General features: G+C 45.0%; 1 protein-coding gene across 2 annotated transcripts in view; it reads right to left on the bottom strand.

Moving 5' to 3' along the window:
* KCNH5 (potassium voltage-gated channel subfamily H member 5) overlaps positions 1-6,384 on the bottom strand; it is a 172,435-nt gene extending 166,051 nt beyond the window's left edge. Inside the window, exon 1 of one of the 2 annotated variants that reach the window (XR_011324618.1) lies at positions 6,147-6,290. Coding sequence is in view for 1 of the 2 variants with exons in the window: in XM_069783228.1 (XP_069639329.1) it covers positions 6,147-6,219 (73 nt within the window). In the remaining variant the exon portion in view is untranslated. Of the gene's footprint in view, positions 1-6,146 lie in introns of both variants that reach the window. The other variant, XM_069783228.1, reaches the window with a different exon arrangement.
* Between the last annotated feature and the right edge of the window lie 16,967 nt (positions 6,385-23,351).

The following is a 23,351-nucleotide window of genomic DNA, read 5'->3' on the forward strand; positions in this document are numbered from 1 at the left end:
CCCCACACATTCGTTTATCCTAGAGTTAAACTAATCCTCACCTATCCCAGTTATCATCTAAATGCCAACACTGAATCTGTTTTCTATTAAAATTATGCAGAACACAACACAGATCTAGAAAAACTAAATTTAAACTGGAGCACACCGTAGCTCTGGCTTGAGGCACACAGGCACCCTCGGGAAGCAACCAAAAATCAGATTTCTAGCTTTATACAAACAAGAGCGCTTGCTTCACATGCCCAGATGAGAAAATTGTTGTAACAGTAGTTGTTCAGACGTGGGGGCTCCTCTTGCAAACACTCAGCCCAAAGCTAGTCCTGGCTGCAGCTTCACAGAGCCTGGCTGTATCTCAAAAAACCTGTTTTGGCAGAGGATCATCTGTCTCTCCCGTGCTCTCCTCTTTGCTCCTAAAGCAAAACTAACAACAGGACGGATCCCAGCCCAGCACCGAGGTGCTGTTTCAGGTGAGTCTCCTAAGGGGCTATTTGGAAGCCAGCAGTTGGACTCCCTCCCACTGCCACGCGTGGGTGCAGGATCAGGCCCTGGCTATCTGGGTTACCGGGGGCTTGGCACTTCAAATAGCCAGTCACTGAGTGTGCTGATTAAACAAGTACCAAACTTTTTTCTGAAAAGCGGGTTATTATGAGTGCTAACTCCAAAATCTTCCTCTATTACTTTATTTTATCAAACCAGAAAATCCTATTCCCTTAGCTTTCCAGGAGAATAACTTAAAATCCCGGTTAACCACCGAACAGTACCCTGTTAAACAGGCTAATTAAATGTATTTCTGCAGCTCACTTAACTTCCTGACATTATTCTTTGGCTGTACACTCCTTCCAATAGCAATAAAAAACCCTGGATGTTTACTCAAAAAAAAAAAAAAATCAATAATTTCATTTTTCTCCTCTCGCTCAGATTTAAACATTATCCTGGGAACGCAACAACTCTTGCAGTGACCTCTTGTGGCAAGCGCTCAGCAGCGCTCAAGCTTCCCCCAGAAGAGAACAACGTCGCTCCATCCCACCGCCACCGATACGCACCGAAACAAATACTAGAAAGAGAAGACCCAGAATTTACAAAGCAGCTGACCAGACCTCAAGGAAACCCAGCTATTCCTTTAGCTAACCATACGGCATTATTTGGGTTTCTAAATTAATATGATGGTATGGAGCTGCCATAGTCAGGTGGGGTTTTGTAAAAAACACATATAAAAAATTTTAGACCGTGTAAAACTCCCCCCGATTTCAGCAGCAGTCAGCTTGCTTAACCTTTCTGCATTCAGCAAACCAACTCGAAGGGTAAGGAAAGGGGGGCGCTTGCAATTGAAAACTCCTCAAAAATGTCATCGAGTAATGCTTCTTAGTGTAAAAATCCACTTTGCATTGATTTACATATCAGCTGGCCCCCTGCAGTCGTAGAAACTGCAAAAGGAACCCTGTGCCCTTCGAATGCCAAAGCGAGCCCTAACGACACAAGCTCCTTGGTCATCCCTTCGGTCACTTCTCCGCAGTCAACTGAACTAGAGGATGGAAACTTTCACCCCACAGTTTATAGTGTCTTTATGCAGAGATTTAGGGAAGTGCTGAGGTCTGCATTTTTTTCAGAGGATCCCCAAAGACAGACATCCTGTAAACTTGAAGTAACTTGCTTTAAAGAACTTTCTCTCTGCAGCATGTGTAAATTAATTTGGATCAGATGAAAATGCAGCTTGTTTGAATTCAGGGGAGAGAAGCCTACACGTATCATGTCCCATGAGAACAACGATGTTTTGTCACCCTGCCTGTAAGACATCAGGTACGCTACATGGGCTAGTAAGAAGGACAGGAAAGACAATAGACACTTTTTTTTTTTCTATAATACCAGTGTAATAAAAATTAAAAAGGTGTCTTAGTGCTACAATGTGACACTCGCTTCCGTCCCCCTTCCTGGGTAATCTGCCTTGACAACACAGTCACCTGTAAATACGGCTGATCCTTTTGCCCACTGAAGTCAAAGGGACCCAGCAGGGCGTAAAGCTCTGTCTGAAGGAACTGCTTTGTAGGAACATGGCGCGAAGCTGAAAAAGGCCAGGAATTAAATGCTAGCTTCATTAAAGCTCATGGTAAAATTCCCATGTAAGCCTTATGGAGCAAAGATTTCAGCCCAAGTGTCAAAATACATTTGTGAAAGACCTGAAAGACCCATTTTCCCAAGGAAGCTTCTAAGAGTTATTGCAACAGAAACAATAACCAATAATGATGACTTTTATCATATAGATAAGACTATATATAGTATTCCACTAAATTAGGCCCCTCTCCCAGACTGTTAGCACTCTTTACTGCATATTGCCACAAAGTCCCAGAGTTAACCTTTTCCCAAACTCATCCTCCACCACAAAAGCAGTTACGCCATTAATACAAGCTTAACGCTTTTGCTGCTAGAATATGTGAAGGGTGAAGACAGACAGGCAAGACAGACACATTTCCCTGCCCTTGCGTGCGTGGCTCAACTTGCTGGCTGGCTCTGCATGTGGGCCAGGTCCATGACGCCCAGCCCTGCTCTAGAGACTTGCCAAATCCTGTACCCGTTGCACCTCCACGATGCTGAGCTGAGGTCAGTATCAGCAGGAGCTCTGAATGCACTGAAGAAGCAACCAATAACATTAGTAATAACGGGCACAGACTGCTGAGAACATCTTAGGAGATAACATTGCCCTAAGGAAGGCCCTTATTAAAAGTCCAAAATACTAATGGCAGTAAAAGGCAGTCACCTTAATGTGATTTAACCCAGTGCTCTCACAAACCACTTCTTCTTTGAGCTCAGCAAAACACCTGGTGTTCTTAAGATCCAGGGCACAGTCAAGGCTGTAGCGAGATCATATCAATCTTTGTGAGCCTCAGATAAGGCCTTTACTTGATGAATTTTCACTGTGCTTTAAAAGAAAAAAAAAAAAAATTGCAGAGAGTGCACTGAGATTACCCTGAAGATAGGTCTGTGTGTCCTAAGGGCTCGTCCCTTTTTACCAACCACAGCAGTTGATCTAACGACAGACCCCGCTTCTCCCTGCAGACTTTGTCTCTCCTCGAGTGGAGCTCAGCTGTGGTGTGGGCAAAGAACCCACGAAGCAGCTTTGAGGTTACCGTCCACCACCAAATACTTTGGGGAGCACCTGCAACGTGCTGCTGTCCAAAAAGCCAAGTATGCCGCTGCTCTAAAACACTTCACAAGCTCCAAGGTGTAAAGTCATCTCTCAAAGAGAGGTTCTCCAGACAAAGGGACATCATGGGACCCCCCTCATTGCTTTGGCAGTTGCTCCATCCTTCCCAAACACATTGGCTGGGAGAGGAACGTCCGGCAGAGCAGCCCAGAAATCCCACCACTCCATACGGAGGGCAGAAGAGCCACAGCCTCCCCGTTCCTTTCTGCTCAGCTCTTTGATGCTTTGCTCCTGACTAACTCACCATGAATGTTTCTCCCACAATTTTAATCTCATTTGTAGCCAAAGCTGGGGTGGAAAGGTTCACAACATTCCTAAAGACAAAATGCATAGATAATGCTAAAAATTGAATATATGATTGTTTTTAGCAGCAGGCTCACCACCGTACTAAGTCTGCACACCGGGTTCCCACTATGCCAGTTCTGACTTGCTCCTTTTTAAAATTATTGCAATTTTGTCTATAAATTTTGTTATTCAGATCCACCTCTGGCAATTCCGAGTAATTTGTCTCCACCTACATCTCATTTTGAAACTACTGCTTCCATTTCACCTGAAGCACAGCCTATCTGCCGAAATACCTGTCTAAGTTTTCCAGCCATACGTGTTGTATAATAGAAGATATTACCTCCATCTGCAAACCTTCTCCTGGTTGTTAAGAGAAGACTTATGGTCAAGAAGTGCCGTGGGATTCCCTAAGTGTGAGAAATCTCAAAAGAGAGTGTTCTTGAACCAGGAAAGGTGATAGAAGGGCTTTTTTTGAGGATGCTGAAGATGTATTTTAAAAACCAATCATCAGTCTTTCCTTCATCCTGTTCCTCAACTTGTCAATGAAAAATCTCTTGGAAACTGGTGAATCCAAGTATAAAAACAAAACCCAGTGCACAGTCAGCAGACCAAATCCTTGCCTTCTACCAAGCACTGGCAGGAGATACTCGAACCAGATGTGCTCTACTGGATACCATTAAGTTTGGATTAAACAGTGCTGAATCCAATGAAAATTACTATTTCTATAAAGGACAAATAGGGTTATGTCCTGGATGACAAAACCAAGAACTAAATCATGTTTCAGGGCACAACACCGACCACTTACATGAGTTAAAAACAAATTCCCAATCCATGTTTTGCTTTCTTGTCCAATGGGGCAGATTTGCCTCTGTAGCACCATGCTTAGGCACCATCAGTGGCAGAGAAAAAGCAGAATGAATGACCAAATCAGCAAGATTTATGCTCCCAAATTAGACCAGGTTAAAAACTGGCGGGGGATACGTGTTTTTAAAGTACAATGTTCGAAAGCCTTCTGAGCTTTTCCAGTTTTTGACATCTCAAAGCTTAACTGAGCCTTCACCAGGGAGGACATGTGATTTAATTAGAGCATGATACAAAAGCACGGCAATCCCAAACCGTGTTCCCAGCTCTGCCACTGACTTGCCACATGACCTTGGGAAAGCAACCGCGATGCCTCAAGCCCCCGTTTACGCCACAATTCGAAGAACAGATTGGGAATGCTTCTGTGTGTCCTCTTCCACAGGAGCTGTGAAGTGTAATTAAATTCCACCCAGCACTTTGAAATTGTCAGAGGGAAAGTGCTACATAAACCCCTATTAATTAATTTTGCATTTAATGTTCTGGTAAATAAATACACTATTGCGGGAAACTAGCTCTTCGTGATCGTGCAGCTACAGAGCTCGACAGGGAGCCAGCTGCCGACCACAGAACTGACACAGGCAACGCGGGAGGAAGGAAGCCCCCCAAAAAATGGTTGATGGTTTAATGCAAGGCTGGCGTTTCAACATACAACATTTTAAAACAAATTCTAAGTCCTCATCCCACTCTTGCTCCTGCAGAAGTCAATGAATCACTAATTCACTACCTGCCATCGAAATCAACTTCAAGCCAGCGCACCAGACCACATTAGTATGAACGTGAGGTAAAACCAGAATCGCGCAATAGGAAGGTGGAAGGGAACACTTTTCAGCACGACTGCACATCACATTAATGTCTTGATTAATAATACATGTGGCAGCTTTTCTCAATGCTCTGCTCTGCCCGCCTTTCCCATTCACATCCCCAGATGCACGCTGGCACGGAGTGCTTTGGTATGGCAGGGTCGCCCTAAACTTGGGCTGTCCAAGGAGGTATCTTTTAGCAGATCCAAAGTCGAGGGGTCTCTTATTGGACTTCATTTGTGCAGACACTCATATGCTTCAGTAGTTCTGTGCCAGTGCAAAGACTACGTAAAAAAGGAACGTAACTAGCACAAGACTTGCCTAAAGCAGCATCTGCCTTAACACACCTAGAGAGACGGCGTCTGCAACCACATCGTAACTTTAATGGAGCTGTATAGAGTACTCTTGATCAGTGCTTTGCCCTGGATGAAAAGGTAGAAAACTCCAGCAGCAAGGAACAATTTGATGGCCATGCAGTCCTGAACCAGTCCTGTAAATATTCACCTAACAGAGGAGCTGTAGATGAGCAACTGCAGACAGTTCTTTACATATTTGCTCAGCCACAGGATTACCATCCTCCAAATCACAGTCACTGCCTCACCCTCTTTCCCCGTACCTTTGCCACGGACTTGAAAGTGTCACAGAATTGCAAACCTGAACGAAAACTGGGTTGCAAGCCCAATTATTAGAGAACTAAAGAAGAAGGAAAAAAACCGACCTGACGAGCCGACATGCTATTAGAAACGTAAATGATGACTACTTATTTTCAGAGGCAGCTCACCCCCAAAAAAAAAAAAAAAAAGCTACAAATTCCTAGTACCGACAACGATGTAAGAAGTGAGGGGGGGGGGACAGGGAAAGGACGGCGGAGGGCAGGCTCCAAGCGGGGCGCAGCGCACCCCGTTCCTTGAAGGCACCGCTTTGGCACAGACCCCAGCAGCGGGGCGCGGCGGCCGGCCGGACGGACGGAGGGATGGACGGACGGAGGGAGGGGAATCTCTCACCGCTGGAGCGCCGGACAATGTTCTCCAGGAAGGTGTTCTGCGGTGCCACCAGCCCTCTCTTGCCCCCCGGCATCCTGCAGCGCCGGGCTCGGCGGCCGGGGGTGCGCGGTAGCGGCGGCGGCAACAGCGGCGGCGGCGGCGGCGGCGGGGTGGGGGGGCCGGCGGCGGCTGGTGCGCCCGGTGCCCGTGAGTCGCGCAGGGGCGGCCGCGGCCGCTCATGGTAGTGGCGCCCCCGCGGCGGCTGCAGCGCGGACTGGGGCCGCGCCGCTAACGGCGCCGCCGCCGCCGCCGCCGCCCGCCCGTTCGCCCGCCCCCCCCCCCCGCGCCTGCGCGCCCGCCCCGCCGGGCCGCCCCGGGACCGGGAGATGGGCGGGGAGGGGGTGGGAGGCGGAGCGGCGCGGGAGGGAGCGGAGCGGAGCGGGGATGCGCGGCGGGGGCACCCGGGGTGGCGCCCGGGGCCGCGTCCCGCCGAGCATCGGTCCCTGGTTGTCGCCGAGCAGGGCGCTCCGGGAAACCCCCTTCGAAGTTTTGCCCCGTTTCCCTGAGGGAGGCAAACCAAAAAAAAAACCAACAAAAAACCACCAAACCCGCTAAGCCCCGGCATTTTTGTCTGAGCCGTGCTCTTTTAGGACGGCGTTCCCACGTTCTCAGCGGCGGGGTTTGGGGGAAAACGGGCTACAAAATGCTATCTGACATAACGGAAGGCGGCTGCATTTTGCCCACGAATGACAACGGTAAAGCGCAAGGTAACATGTAAAATGCCAGCCTCGCACGAAGCCATCAACCGTTTTTCCGGAGGATTCCTCCCTCTCCCGGTGAGAGCGGCTGTGAGGGGGAGGCAACAGGAGGCAGGTTTGGGGCTGGAGCCCTCTTTTCCATCATTTTTTTTTTCAGGGCCCCAGCTCTACCGGGTTGCTCCTGTGCCGGAGCCCCAAAGGAGCGGATGAGTCAATGCAGTGAGACGCCACACGCCAATCAATCTCTGTGTAAGCTTTTCCCTACTCTTGACCCAGCCGCCTTTCTCCCTCCAGCCTTTTCATTACTCGGACAGTGTCTTTTAAAGGCATGGACAGTAAAATCCTGGAAGGAATTTCTCCACCTATTCCTTCTGCCTCCGCTGGTTTTGCATGCTGCTACAGACTAGAAAGGATCGTAGAAGGAAACAAGAGATGGAAAATCGCTGTCTGGCTAGGGCAGGAGCGTGCCCCGCAGAGCCCATCCTGGTGTGCTGCACACTCCTATAGCTGGCCCAGGCAGCAGTGCTTCTCCCAGAGGACATTATTCTGCTGTAGAAAAACCAATTCTCTTTTTTTTCCCAGCCTGTTATTAGCACCTCCTCCTTCCCGTGCTTCGGTCTTGGTCCAACAAGTCACACTGAGGCCACCTGAACTCACTCTGTTGCAGGAGCAGCTCTTTCAACCTGGGTGCCAGGACTGCTGTCCCTGCCAGCCCGCCCGCAGGCAGCTGCTGAAAGAAAAAAGTCTGGTTCTGCTTTCATTTAAACAAATGCAAATCAGGAGGAGCTCCATTACTTAGCATACAGAAGCTCCGTCAGCTTGTGAATGCTGATATAAACCTAGCTTGAGAGGTGAACCGGACCCTATTTGTCAAACACTTATTGGTTCACCCCCACCACCCCCAGTTCTGAAATCTTCAGGACTTTGCTTAGAGTGGTGTGGTTTAAAAGATGCTCCTGCTGAGCTCTGCCCCAGATACAGGGAAATTTGGCTCCTGGTAATTGGCAGGTGGACGGCAACACACCTTCATTTCTTTCCAGTGAGCAGTAGCCATATAAAAACCTCTGTGCACAGGCAAACACTGTGTGACTGATCTGTCTGGACAGTATTGCCAGGACCTCTGTTCCCCAATTCCCTCCATTTCACCCAATTTGAACCCAATTTGAATTCTTCTACTCATTTCCCATCCTTATTTTGAAACCTAGATTTGCCTACTTACCTCATCCCCCCAATCTTTTGATTAACACATCAAACCCCTTCTTGTTTACGCTTTCTACTAAACTTCTCCATTGTGGTGTGGCAGTCATGCCCAAGAGCCACTCTATCCTCCCTACTCCATCTCCCCAACTTCAGCTCCCACTATTAAGTTTTGCTGCTATATTTCCAGTGGTGCTAATTAAACAATAGGTTATGGAGAGGGACAAGCTCCAAAAACATATCTTTAAATATCACAGATGTCTGATAGGGCAGGACATGTGGTGGGATGCTTGCCTCTACATCAAGGTAGCGAAAAACTCCAGAGGACACCTCTTTTTTTCCTGAAATGCTGGATGAGGCTAAAGATAACCTTGAAAAGAAGAGTCTGATAAAGAAAGCAAACTGGGAACTGCAAAGAGACTCTTGTCTTCTTTGGGGGGGATCTTCAAATTGTGCTTGGAAACAGCATCCACCATGGAGGAAGCTGTCAGAAAGGTTTGAGGTCAGTGTAAGTAGGAAAAAGGCAGCTAAGCAGTTTCTTTCCAAATGAAAAATACTCCAGTCTCAACCAGCTGCTCTTAAATGTGGCAGAAAATTCACTGTCATTCAAAATGCATTTATTTTTTTATCCCAGAACAGGTAAGTCAACACAGTTTGAATTTTAGGGAAATAGTTAGTTGTTAAAACATTAAAAAAAAAGTCTAAGCTAAACATAACGAGATTCCTGATGGGAGATCAGAGGATTCCTAGTTCTTCTTTCTTCCCAGCTTTCAAACTTTAGTTCTTTAAGCAAAGAAACTGGCTTTCTTTCCTAAAAGGAAAAAAGGCTAAAAGGGAATGAGCACATTGCTGTGCCAGGGTAAAAGAGTAATCACAATTCCTTCCTCTTCTGCTTCACCATTTCTTTTCTTCTGAAATTTGAAACACCTGCTCAGGGTGATTTACCTCTTTACTGGTATTTCTACAAAAGGCATGACACCCCACATCCACTGAGCAGCGGGCAAATATCAACTCCTACAGCAAGTGGAGACAGTGCACGCTATAAAATTCAGCTGCATCCAGTGAGGAGCTGCCCCTTTGAATCCAAACCTACAGGAGAGGGTTATTTTACTTCAGGGACTATTAAACATTTCTGAACTGGTTCTTATCCACAGCATAGAGCTTTAAATGTATCTTCCATAAATTTATGAATTGAAAAATTGTCACTGGGGACTCAGGGGGCTCCTAGAAGAGGAGGGAGGCACAGGCCAGCATAAACAGGTCAGGCACTGGTCCACCCCAATGGCCCGAGTCACTAAAACACGCGAGCTGCTGAACTGATTCACATCGCCTTTGCTTTCAGCGTTTGGATGTAATAAGGTGAGTCAGGTTCCCTGGGACCATCTTGGGCACTCAATGAGACCCACCCACATAGGTCTAAAAATATTGTGAGCAGAACTGAGTGATGGGATACCCTTGGCTGTTTTCTAACACAGGTGCACACAGAAGACTTCCCATTCTAAAAATCATAATCAAAATGACCACAAGCTTTGGTTATAAAAAGCACAATTTTTACAAATTGGGCTATGAACTCCAAAACTAACAATGTTTGATTTCCAATGGATTTGTGTTTCATGACTTCCCGGTATATTGCTGAAACAAGGGCTCAAGTGGGAAACAGGTGCCAGAGGGAGATGTTTGAAGCATTCTAACTGCAGGAAAAGCAGGTAGAGTTTGCTCCTTAAAGCCCAGAGGATCTGCACAGAAGAATGTGATAAAAGAGACTTTTCTGGTATCCATAAGGCATGAGGTCCTTAGTAAATCTTTCTCCATGGTTAAAGTACACCTGTGTCACAAACTGGAGTGGGACAACAGGTGAGCTTGTACTGCAACTTTCTTCTCCTCAGCAGGGAGGACTGTAAGGTCAATTCTCTTTTACTGGCTCCGAAACACCACCCAAGAAGTGTGTGTGGGACTGGTCAGAAATCTGCAGGAAGCAAGCATCTGTGAGCCCACTGTCCCTTACACCATGCAAGTGAAATCTGAGTTCAAAAGTTACTGAGGGGATGCCATCAGATCTGCTTATACAAGTGGCAGCATTTCTTCATTTGGTTTGGACAGTAGCCTTCAGAAAGGAGGAAATACCTCTGCTCATACCAACAGCTGATAATATCAAGAAAGAATACTTAGGGGAAAAAAAAAGGGGGGGGGGATAAATTACAGTTTCTTTCCTATTTTTTTGTCATTTGCTTCCTCTCCCATTAGAAATTCGAAAAAGCAGTTTGACAGAAAGGAAATCAATAAAGACTTGACCAAAGTTGTTGCTATTGGTATAAAAATTGATGGAAAATATCAGTGAAACCTCAGAGCCAAAGTACTTGCTGGTATCTGATTTGGCACCGATGAGAATTCATTCTCTGTTGTGTTGCGCAAGTCTGGACAACTAGACCTGGAAGTTATGGATCCCTTTGGCAGTCCAAAGCAAAGGGGTGCAGAACTCATGTGAGACTACAGCATTGAGAGGGCTGGATAGCTGAGTTGAGCACACAGGAATTAGGAAAAATTAAGGCTTCCTGCGTATTGTGCGCCTAGGATACACTCAGGGTGGGGCTCAGTGAACGGGTAATGGCTAAGTCTTTCCCCGTTATACTTCTCATTCAACATGGCCCTGTGCCCTATTCCTGGGACACCAGCCAACCTCTGCTCAAGTATGGCATGATTAATTTCTTTGTGGTGCTCATCACTAATCTGCTGGTGCTTTGTAGGCATCAATGAACGTCTTCGGCATTTTACCTTGTCCTACAGGGATCAGACAGGAAACTGGGGCCCAGTGAGATTAAGGTCAAAATTGTCTGGTAATTCATAGTGCCCAGCTTGAGACAGCCAGGATCCTATAGCAGAGGAGTCCCATTTTAGCAGAAGATTACATGTTCAGTGTCCGGTGACTTCAATTATGGTTGCGAGAGCAAAGCGTTTCTCCAGATCACAAACTGTGCGTTTCCCATGAGCTTATGAGAAAAATAGGAATAATGGGCTCTGAGAGACACTAGGTTCAACTGACTTGCACAGCTTCATGGAAGAACCCTGTAACAGATTTAACAATTCCAGGTCTTGTTTGCTTTTAACCTAAGACTTTTTATAGATCTTACCTTTTTGCTTCATACATTTCATTTTCTCTAATGAGCACGCCAAAGGTATTACAGGCCAAAGCCGCACAGAAGTTGGAAGCCAGTGGAGGAGATGTATATACACACACGTATATGAAATATTGTGGGGAATGTAACTGAAGACTGTTGCAATGACTAGACATAAGGGCAGAAGCAACCCAATCATCATATAGGCATTGCCTCACTTTGCTGTGCTTAGAAACCCCAACTTTACTTTTCCACGGGCTTTTCTTAAGCCTGAATCTGACACTTGGGAAAAAAGCCTTTAAAATATTATCATTCTATTAACTTTTCTTTCCCCATATTCCTTCACCTGCAAAGTCTGTGCTTCAGTTATCATCAGTCCAGATGTGCAGTCACGGGGAGCCATTAAAGCTTCTGAAATGACCTAAAATAACAGCTCGAATTTTACAGCATCAGAACTTTCAAAGTCCATTATCACAGCACCAGGCAGGTGCTGCAAGGTCCAAACCAAGACTCCAGTGGACTTTCTCCCTGGAAAGAAAGGAAATTCCTTCTTTTCAAGGGTACAGCGTTCATATATCTAACCCTGCAAGGAAATCATTACAGATGCTGCGGCACATTTATGGGTAAGAAACATACAGCGATAGAAGTGAAAGTTTTCATGTCTTTGAGACTTTCAAGAGAGAAAAGGTGGGAACCTCAAACTCCTGCTTGGAAAGGAGAGGAGGAAAGAGTCCTCTGAGGTAACCAAAAAACCCAGTAAGACCAGTACCAGAGTACGGCAGCTTACAGATGCCTGAGAAGCAAGGTTTGGGACAAGGATGAATGGGGCACAGTCACAGAAGTCAGTGGTGTAAATGGTTGGTGTTCAGTAGGTCAAAAAGGTATGTGGAATAAGGGGAGGAAATGTTATACCAGCATAAGGACAGCAAATGTCAGCACTGAGGTTAATCACACGCAGCTCTAATGAGCCTGCGGCAACATCCCCTTCCAGGGTTTCTTCCTGAGAAATAAGCTGATAGGAACCAATAATTTATTGTCAGACTTTACAGAGATAAATCACCGGATTAATTACAGAAAGCCAAGAAAAACAGACTGATGTTCTTCTCGTCTTGCCTTTTTTTTTTTTTTTAAGGGGAAAATATTTCTACCCACAAACAGGTAATGCCTGAAATAACAATCATGTGAAGATGGGATTACAGAGTATTCCCGTGCTTCAAAATCATACTCTTTGGGTTATTTTTGCCAATAGCTGAATCATCACAGAAAAGGAAACAATCCATGGTTATATCTTAGAAGAAGTGTTTTGCATTTAAAGTGGTGCCCAGCCAAAAGCACCTCACGGAAGCATCTTCTGTTTCTCTTGGCCTTTTTGACTAATCCTAAAGTCTTTATAGGCCAAAAAAATCCTTGCAGGCATGCTCTGAGGAAATCCATAACAGAGGCAAAGGCTGCACGGGCTCACAGGTCCTTCCTAGGCCCAGTTTACAATACACAAAAACCTGCTTTTAATTCCAGGATGCAGTGCCTGCGGGCGTCTTCCGACTACTTGAGCCAGCAATAAATCCTTGACACCATAAGGGCAGGGAACTCAGAAATAAGTGGTATCCTAACAGCAGAAAGGGCTATTTTTTCAGGCAGCAGTGGATAATAGTTTGGATTAAGTCTAACAGAGGCCCCAAACAGCATAATATTCCCCCCTGCACCCTACAGGTCCCAATCCCACCAGTGGGGAGCCGGGGTAGTATGAAATGAAGAGCTGCAAATACCCCCCACTCTTCTTCTCCAGCCATGGTCACGCATGAGGGACAGGAGGAAAGCAAGCACCCTGCTAGAAGATGGAGCCATTTTCTGCATCAGGTCTGTTCTTCAGGCTTCCTGCAGACTCAAAGACGTGGATCGCTTCATAGGGTATGATCTGACCATGTTTCCAGGCTTTTGGGGGGACTCTCAAGGAAAGAAACTTTTCTTTGTTAAAGAAGTAAAAGCTGAGAGTCTCTAATCCTATGACTCCAGGAGCTGGGGCTCTAGGTCTGATCTTTTTTTTTTTTTTTTGGTTGAATCTTTTTTTCCTTCCACACTTGGTAGCATGAACGTGTGGAAAGCAGCCAGGAAAGCTGCACTGGCAGGAGGGAGGACAGACCAACTTGCCATCAGTGGTGCTCGTGGCAAAAGCTGTGGCAGGTAGGACAGTCTGAGACAGACCATCACTTCATTTTCCTTCCCAGAGGTGTTACAAGTTATTCCCACATCTGACAACTCCTCTGGACCTTTCTCTGTGTGAGAACCGCGTTGGGTTCTGGAGCCTCTTCTGTAATGAGCGGGAGCTACAGAAAAAGCCTTCTACAGAACTGTTATAGGAATGCCTCTGAGAGCCTGAGGATTGTGCATCAAGTACACTAGAAAAATCTCAAGACTTTTTGGCAGCTGAAGCATCGACATAAGTGGATGACAGTAAATTGTCCTGAAAATTATGAACTTAAAAAAAAACCACAAAAAAACCCACAGAAAAATGCTTTAAACACAACGTTTGCTTCTAATGTAGGTAGTCTAAGTTAAGCATTTTATATGTTTTGGGTAAAATGTTATAACAACAGTGATGTAGTTAAGAACAAGGGGTTTTTCAATTTTAAACCTATTTATATGCACTTGTTTATAAAAACTGTCTTTGAGAATGAAATTACTTATACCAGGGCTCAGCTCAGCTGTGATTTTTTTTTTTAGAAATTGTCATTAGAACTCAGCAGGGGGTTAAATGTTGAGTTTAAACATAACTTGTTAAAACTCGTATTACTGGAAAGCCAGAAAGTTTTGGCAATGAAGACACTATACCTATATGTACATATACCTACATGGTTCAGTTTGAGCTAAAGACAGGCAAAAAAATATTGCTCTATAGATAGCAAACTAAGACAGAACATTTGGGCTAGCAAAAAAATGAGGGTAGAGCCCACAATCAGACTTAGATCCTCTTATTGCCAGCCTGATGTTTCATTCACCTGCCCCAAACTCCTTTTCGGGTAGAGAGAAGGATGACACCAGATGCATGTCTGCACCAACCCTTGCTCGCATACTCTTTCTCTTCACAGAGATGGGTTTGACATGGAAACCTTAATTTCAATATATAGTACAGCAAAACCAGTTACCTATGGATGCATCACACGACAGAGGAACTGATCATTCATGCCATTCTGGAAGGCAGCTCATGGTTGCCCCTTCCATACACATTATCCTTCAAGGTATGTCTAACTGCAATGGGAGGAAAAAAAATCATTATGAGTCCCTTTTCATAACTACTGAGGCAAAAGTTCTGCAGGATAACCACATAGATTCCACAGTAAACATCTAATTCAGCTAAATATTTTTGCACCAGTGCAGCTTTCCACTGAGCTCAGTGCTAACGTGGCCTATGCACAGCTTAGCTGTCCAGGCTTAGGATGAGTGGTAGCTGGCTGTCCAGTTTTTCTTCTTTAGTTTAATTCTGTGCAAGTTTTCATATTGATTTTCACAGAAGCAGAAAGAAGTCCTTAAATTGGTATGTTTATAATAGTGACTCTTCAGAAAAGTTAAAAAACTTAGCATAGAATTGCCTCTTTTTAGTGCAGTTAATCTCAACCTATCACCACGCTGGCAATGTTTTCTTGCATTAAGTTTTATTAGGATTTGCTGCTGGCTTTGCAGAAAACATAACATAGATGCAGAATCTGCTGACACACAAACCTTTCATAACAAGTAACACGGCTGCTACTCCAGCACTTATTTGGAAAGTGGTTACATCTTACATGACTAATTGATTAGGATGGAAAAGGTTTCCCTAATTTGCTGTTCTATTGGATACACAGAATAGCACAACTCTTCACTAACACAAGCAGGTCCAACAGATGAGATGCTGTTTAAAATGCAGTTCAGACCGAATTAAGTACTGAAGGACACTAAACTCCGCTTTACAAGAAGGAAGGATCTGCCAGGGCATTGACCAAACAACTGTCAAAAATATCTTTCTAGATAACCTGGTTGCTTCCCATAAGACTACAAACATGCCAGACAAGCAATGTAAGATAAAACACATTTTTCTTTCTATAGTGGGTGCCCAATCTGAAGCCTACAGACCTTGTCCTGCCTGCAGCGCCTTTGGACTGTGGAAGAAGTCTTAAGATGTGGTGTCCCTCAGAGTCAAGTCACTGGAGCTGGAGCAACTACAGGGTCCCTCCTGGACCAGGACACACATCCCAGCACTCAGCAGACCAAAGCTGTCACCACTCAGGGGCTGAAACTGCAGCTGCAGCTGCTATCATGCTCTAACCTTTCCTCAAGACCTTCTTGCTGCTCTAGAAAAGTGCACAAGAGCGACAAAAGACCTGCACCACAGATAGCACAACTGCTTCTGAGTCTGGCACAGAATGAGACATCGAGACCAACACATACATGTAAGCACAGGGAACCGCTCCTGGGCTTGGGCCAGAGTAACCCAAGGCCATTTTTGAAAGAGGTCCGCAAACATCAAAGTGGGATTTAATTTTGATACTTGGCCCCTGGGCTCACATCGGACCCGTATATTAGCTCCCCATGATCCATGCTTTGGAAATCCTGACCAAGAGCTTTAAAATGCACTAGCGTACACCCACAGCAAGCTTTCAGGCTTTGAAATTTTACAGACCAGCTGTACTCTAGCACCATCCACTCACTGATGCAAGTACCAGGCTGCAGGAGATGAGCAATGCAAACTACAGGAAAGGTATCTTGGAAGAGCAAAAAGAAAACTTATTCCATGGCTGGTAAGTTTTTCAGCACATACATCCAAAAAACAAATGTCGGGGAGTGGGAGGAGAGATGAGCAAAGAGATGAATATCTGAGTGTTCTTTCTATTGATTAATCTGATCCAACCCTCTGCCCTGCTAATGACCTTCCTTTTTTAAATTACAAGCTGCTCCTGTGTTGAAGACTTGAATGGAATTCACCTCTAAGCATTTGGACCTTAGTTGGAAAACATCACTGTTAACATTAAGAAGATAGTCAGATATATGCGGAAATTGGAGCAGGTTCCAAGAGGAAGCTATTGTAGCAATTACCTTTTAGTAACTTAAACTTTGACATCTTTAAGAGTTTCATTTAGTCATACAGGCAAACCTACAATCTGATAGAAGCAATTAAAACTAAGCTGCTTCTTAGAGTGCATTGAAGGGAGTCTGGGCTGTCCTTCTCATGCAGATACGGCACTTAAAGGAACTGTCTGCGAGCCCACGCTCTGGGATGTCTCCCCCAACCTGTTTAATAATGCAGAGCTGTCTGTTAAGATCCAACATACAAACTGGGCAACAGGTGGAGGTCAGAAACACTGGGCAGCAGCAAATTGGACACGCAAGCACTTGGATCCTCCTTGTGATTTCCTCCAGCCAACGAGGCTGAGAAATGCTCAGTAACCCAGGGAAGCCAAATGGACCCAAGTCCCGCCACAGCAGAGAGCAGTGGGAGAGCAGTACAGCCCCTGCTCTGAAGACCAGTGGGTCCAGTACATCAGAGCAACCCAGGCATTTGAGAAATGCCGCCACTGGGCATTTCCCACTTCCAACAGAGCGGTTTGGGGTTAGGCACCCAGGGGAAGACACTGACTGAATGCACTTACCATTAGGACAAATGTTTGGGAAGCATCCAACCCTCCTTGCTTCAGGCAGCACCTAAAAAGACGTGCCAAAAACTGTACCTTCCCTTATCACCGGCAGGTTTGCAAACTTATATCCATTTTTCTCGGGCAAATGTTGTGCTTTACTTTATGAACTCTCATATGTCTGCAGCACCCTGCTACAGGTCTGGCTGTTTGCAGTTGTAGCCCCTTCATCTTCTTGCTAGATAAAAACGAATAAGAGTCCTCTTGCCTGTTTTTTATGGCAGGGGTATGAAGAGGGCTCGGGGGAAGGGAGATACTGTGTGCCACTGATCCAATTAGAATTTCTCTTCTGTGACTGTGGGGGACCAAGAATTGCTCACAGCATCCCAGATGCGCTTGCAGGCAAAAGCTCTACAACTGCTAGAGGCTGCTAATTTGTTTACTTTATTTCAAAATCATAACTGTTACTTTACTCTGGAAGAAATTAAAGTTATTAGGTTATGTAAAACCCATTTCAACATAAGGCAGATAATTAAATCAACTTCTTGAAACTTAGAGCATCGGTACATTTTAGCCAATAATTTGTTTTGACATTGCTTTATGAAAGCAGTTCTCCTCAGCTGTACCACCTAGTCATTTAACATCTACTTCCTTAACTTATTTCCATATTTCCAAATGCAGCTCAAATTAACTGTAGATTGTAGAAATCACTTCACCTAAAACAGTTATCCAGCTGCTTGGATGTGACAGGAGCTCAGACCAGGCTACAGTTTTCCAACCTCATGTGTTAAGAGTAAAATTTGCTTCCATGTCAGTGCTATAAATATAAAAAACCCACATCTTCCTCAGAATGTGTATATGAATAGTCCCATGTACAGGAGTATGAGTGGTTGTAGCCATAATAATTATTTCTGTAATAAATATTACTTTCATTTTTGAAGACAACAATTTCTGCTTGCACTGTAGCTCCTCACTAAAGTCCTTTGCATTCAGTAATCAAATAACTCAGGGCAAGGTTTGCTCCATAATGAAGAGCAGCAGTTGACTGTGTACTGTTGAACCTAATTTCCATCAGAAAGATATAATTGCAGTGTTACTTTAATTTCTGGTTAGAAGACTAGAAATCATCAACACAAACCAATTTGCAGCAGAAACACTCATATTTTTCAAGTGCTTTTTGAACTACAGATGATACAAAAATCATCTGGTTCTTAATTACATCAATCTCACTTATCTTCATCTTGAAATAGACACAAACTAGACCTAAAGAAAACAGAACAGATTTATACAGTTATTAAATCTTCTGGAAAAAACAGAATCCTGTATCTTTTGTAGGATACAGGATTCCCATCCTGCTGTTTTCAGTCAAACAACTTTGAGATTTTTCTCTGCTAGGAGTAGAAATACACATTTAATAAGCATAAACCTAATGCCCCCTGTTGGTTATATATAGCTAAAAACCTAGCCTATGCACATAGGGATTCCTGCATCTGTTACACCTAACAAAAGCATTGTACAGAACGTTTAAGATTTTATACAGGCACAGAGATTATGCTCTGGATTCATCTGGATGCATTTCTCACCTCCTCTACAGGCAAGGAGCCACATCCCGGTACACATGATGCTTCTGTGTGTACAAAGCTAGTCCTAATCACAGGAGTGCTCTCTAATAACCTGTCCTGCAGGCTCAAACACTGCACATGGCAATCAGCAGTCATATAGCCTAGGGCCTCTGCGTTACCTGATGGAATAAGTCAAAATGCTAATTGTGGGTCAGGTGTTTAAAACAAAAGCTACTTGGGGTTTTTAGCTTTTCCATAACACATTTCAGTAGTTTCTGAGGGGACACTCCAACTGAAAACTAACAGCATCTTCAGCTGGGTAAGTTTTCTGTAGTCATTTTATCCTAAATTTGGAATTGCCCTTTATTAAAAAAAGCTCCAGGAACAAGTAAACAAAAATACCCAAAATGATGCGAAGCTTTTTCACCAGAACATTCTTTGGCCCACAGCACTCTTTCTGTTCAGTGAAGTGCTTCGCCCAGCTCTGGCCAGCAGAAGACACGGAAAGACTCCTGCTACCTGTGGTCTCAGAGCAGTAACAAAGCCAAGAATTTCAGAGGTGAGAATCACTTCTGCAAGTGACAGGAGTTTGCTCGCACCCATCTTTGTGCTTTTGCCTTTCAGCAAGGATGCCCAAAGCTGAACATTACCTGTCCCTCCCAGCCACATCCCCAGTGGAGAGTGCTGACCAGTCCTCCGCAGCTGGCTGAGCATCCCTCCCTCAGAAAGACACCACACAGTAGGGAAGTAATAAAGACTTCAGACCTGGGCAGCAGAGCAAAACACAAAGACCATTGCCTTGTCTTGGCCTGGAAATAGCATCAGAATTGGAGACACACAGCAGGAATTACCACCCTCTCAGATTTTGCGGCAAATGCTGCCATTAAAATAGTTACATTTGTGAGGAGTGCTCTGCCATCTCCCGTTATTTGAATCTGTGATGCTACAGACTCTGTGTTCATCAGCAAGGAAGCCCAGAGCTGGGTACCAGCAAATGCCAGCCTCCTGCGGACATGCCTGGCCTCCACCATACAGATGGCTAAACTGTCCAGAGCCTAAGTGACTTTCAGTGTCATGCTGTGAAACCACAGCACAGCCAGGAGCAGGAGGCATAAATCCCATTTCACTCCCTTACCTTGGCTCCCGGAGCAGCTGCCTCTCATTGGGGGATAGCCTCACCTCTGTCTTCAGGTTAAAAGCATGCCAGTGATATCAGGATTAGGACCAACAGGGACAAAATAAACTCATTATGAAATGACAGAACATTGAAATGCAGGGGAATGCCAGGAGGCATTTTGTGACTGCTGGTAGCCCAGCAGATGCCTATTGCTCAGCAAACGTGGTGGGGTCTTGGGCACTCCCTTTATCCTTTCCGAAAAAATGGAAAGCAACCACATACCCAAACAGACCTCATCTCCCTCAGCCACACCATGCACAGCCAAACCCAGTACTTTTGGCTTGTCCTGCTTAAACGATAGCAGAGCTATTTTTTGCTGCTTGCCTTAACCCTCCACACCTGGCTGACAGAGCTACTCCTCACCCGTGCTGGGTACAGCTTTTCTCAAGCCACCCGGTTCACCTCCTGCCAGGCTGTAAGTGGCACCCATCCGCAGCAGGTCCCTGTGGTGCTGAGACCGCTGGGCACCCAGGATGAGAGCCCATGAGCCCCCCAAGTGCTACCCAACCCCTTGGTGCCCTGCAGACTACCAAGCATCACCTGAGACCAGAGGCACCAAAACTCTTCCTGATTGTGAAAGTTCCCTGGAGCTGTGCCTGTCCGTGTGCCCACAGCAGCCACCAACACCGTGACACGGGGACACCACCCTCCCTGGGCATAAACCCCCTCAGGACCTCCGTCGGCTCCAGCACCAGCCATTCTGCAATGGAAGGTGCAGCTGCTGCAGCACTGGCAAAACCAGGCCCTGTTTGTCCAATTTTATTGTTTACTCAACTGGACCAGGAGGAGGGGGAGTTGCTGCTCATTCAATCACCTGGATCTCATCCTACCTAGATCAGAGGGGTGGCTGGTGCAGGCTTTGATGCTGCACCCTGGGAACCAATGTCTGTGAGCAAGTACCCACCCTCCAGTCACCTCCATCCTCTGCTGGGTTTGGCCAAAGCCAAGTTTCATACCCAAAGTCTCCCAATTCCCCACCTCTGGCATAGCTGAGCTGTGCCAGAAGCGTGAGTGATAAAAACATACAGGTTCCTTAATGGCAAAAGTGCACGGAGAAAGATGTCATGACTGAAATTATTGTATAAAACACGGCCAACGTAGAACCAAGCTTTCGGCATTTCTTTGAATCAAATCCAGCAAAGCCTCATGACTGAAACAATTTTGCAATAGCCAGTTGTTCCTTCAGCAAAAGCAAATGTAGTTTCCTCTCTGCCCTTAATTTGAAAGCATCCTACATTAGATGATTTTTTGGACATTCATTAATGAAATATAAATGCTATCGTTAATTAGCCAATGATATTCCTTTGCTGGTTTTGACATAAAAATATCTCTACTGAGCCACTCTTGAACCAGCATTATTTGCATAGAATTAAAATTTTATTTCAGGTTCTTTGATAGAAGTTTGGGGAACTTTTTGCTCTTTCTGGCTCTCCCCCCTCCTGTAATTTTAAAATAAATTCAAGAAATCTCATCAGTGATAAGAGAGAGGGGAGACACTGAGAACAGTATCTGGATTTATCTGTTACAGTGTTTTGTGTAATCCAGTCTGACTTTATTCCATGCTGGGGAACCTGATGTTTATCGTCATATGTTGTCCTTTGTGACCTCTAAGACCATGAAGATAAGAAGAGCAAAGCTTTTAAAATAATGCAGTGTCATATCTCTAAAAGATTCCTGTAAATCTGCCTTTGAGGCTGGAGGGAGGGAAGGATAATCCAACTGAAAAAAAGCTTTAAAAAACACATGTGATATGCTACAAATCTATGTAACCGCTCAACAAAACTGGAAGAAAAAAAGCAAAGAAGCACCTGCAAAGGAGCACTGCAAATGGCACGTAATGCAAGCAAACAATGAAGAAACTCTTGCAGCCTTTAAGGACCTCGAGTGAAATGCAGAATGCTTAAAGTTGGCTTGGCTCGCTCTCTGCTTGATTTGAATTTCAAGCTCTGATGTACAAAAAGCTTTGTCTCAATGAAAGGTTTTGAAGTCCTGCAGGACTGACTGCCTGGGTGCTTTTGCTTTGAAGCTGTCTAAAGCTTCCCTTGTCATCACTGTTTCACATTAAAATATGTATTCTCCATTGCAGGACTTAGCAAATAGATTTTCAGTTGTTATATTTCTTTCCCCTCTAGTCAGATTGGTTTTTTCAGGCTCCAAGTATATGCAGATTTAATGGAGAGATCTTTAAAAAATAATGCTTTCCTTAGAGAAAATAATAAGTTAAAAGCCATTTGTTGTCTCCTGCTGGCAGATTTTTGCCAACAAAACCAGAAAACGTAATATAATCAGAATGATCTATGCCGTAAAACAAGACTGTCTGCCTCTTCTAAACCATTCTTTCCTCCTGGTTACATCAATTCCTAACACTTAAGTGTTTCCGTGATTTCAGCTGCCTTCCAGTTGACACCCAAGCCCAGTCCCAATGAACTGAGCAGAAGACAGTGAATGCACATGATGGTTAACATCATGGGCTCTGCTGCTTCCCTGAGCCCTGCATTTCAGGCTCAGTGCTGGGTCCTGGCCCTCACCTGAGACCGGTTCTCCCTCTGCCAAGCTCCAACAGCTCCCACATCCTCCTGGCTAACACAGGGTATATTTGCCTTTCCCTCTTCTTGCAGCCTTTTCTTTCTCCCTCCACCTCATGCTCCTACTCATTCCACTCTCCTGTTTTCCTCCTTTTCATGACCCAAACACGTGACGTCTTGCCTCTTAATCTCTTCTTCTTGGACTTAAATCCTCCACCTGCATCTTCCAGTGGTGGAATGGATTCAGAATGGATAAACACAACAGATTCAGAAAACAGCACTGCAGTTGAATGAACCACCAAACTTACCCAAGGATATGAAGTTTTGCCAAAGGAAGAAACACATTCCTGTCTTTCATGTTGTATATAATGAGTAATAGCGATCAGGATCTGAAGATGATCTTTACCCATCACCAATTATAAGCAGATTTTAGGCAAAGTGTCTTGTGTTTTAGAAATGTAAATACACTGTGATGACTATGAGCTGGCATAATCAGACAGATCAGCAAGGAGCCGCATCAGTGAGAAACACCCTTAAAAGAGACTAGACCAAGTTTAACTGCAGCACAAGCAGATGTGTCTCCAGTTACTCCATTGCCTTTGCTTAGGAGGCTGAATTCCACCTACTAATTGTTGCTTCTACCTACACCTCTGCTTCTAATGAATAAGATTTACTAATCCCACCCTGTGCAGTCCAAATAGAGACTCAATGTAGAAAGTATTAGCTCCAATTCTTTTTATTCAAATCTTCCTCTATATTTTCCTTTACTCCACTTACTAAATTATTTCTCAAATCCTGCAGATCCAAGTCACCCTTTTGTTCTGAAGCCCTGTTCATGGCAATAAACCCAGAAACCCAGACCCTGTATAATATCCCTTGGAGATAACAGCGAATAACCACACTGCAACACCCCATATCTGAGGTGGGCCCCAGTTGTTAATACGGAGTTTGTCACAGCAGCTTCACAGTCTGGTTCTCTGCCACCCACTTTGCACCTTCACCTGCCATCCCTCCTCTTTTCCCCTCCCATAGTCCTGAAAATACTTCTTTGTGGCTGGCAGGCTGTGCTAGGGTTTCAAATGCAATGCTCCCTTATTCTCCTTCCCCAGCTACCAAGATGTGAGCAACGTCTACCTATGTTATTTGCAGTTGAAGAAGGACCGGCTGAAAAATGTATTTTCTGCTTCCTCAATCTCCAAATCGCACTCTAGGCTGTCTCCTCCACCAGCCTGTCTTCACATCTGCCTCTGCTTGCTCCCCCCCTGCCTCCAGAAACCTCTTTTCATCCTGT

The sequence above is a fragment of the Haliaeetus albicilla genome, chromosome 5, assembly GCF_947461875.1.
Source record: "Haliaeetus albicilla chromosome 5, bHalAlb1.1, whole genome shotgun sequence".
NCBI lineage: Eukaryota > Metazoa > Chordata > Aves > Accipitriformes > Accipitridae > Haliaeetus > Haliaeetus albicilla.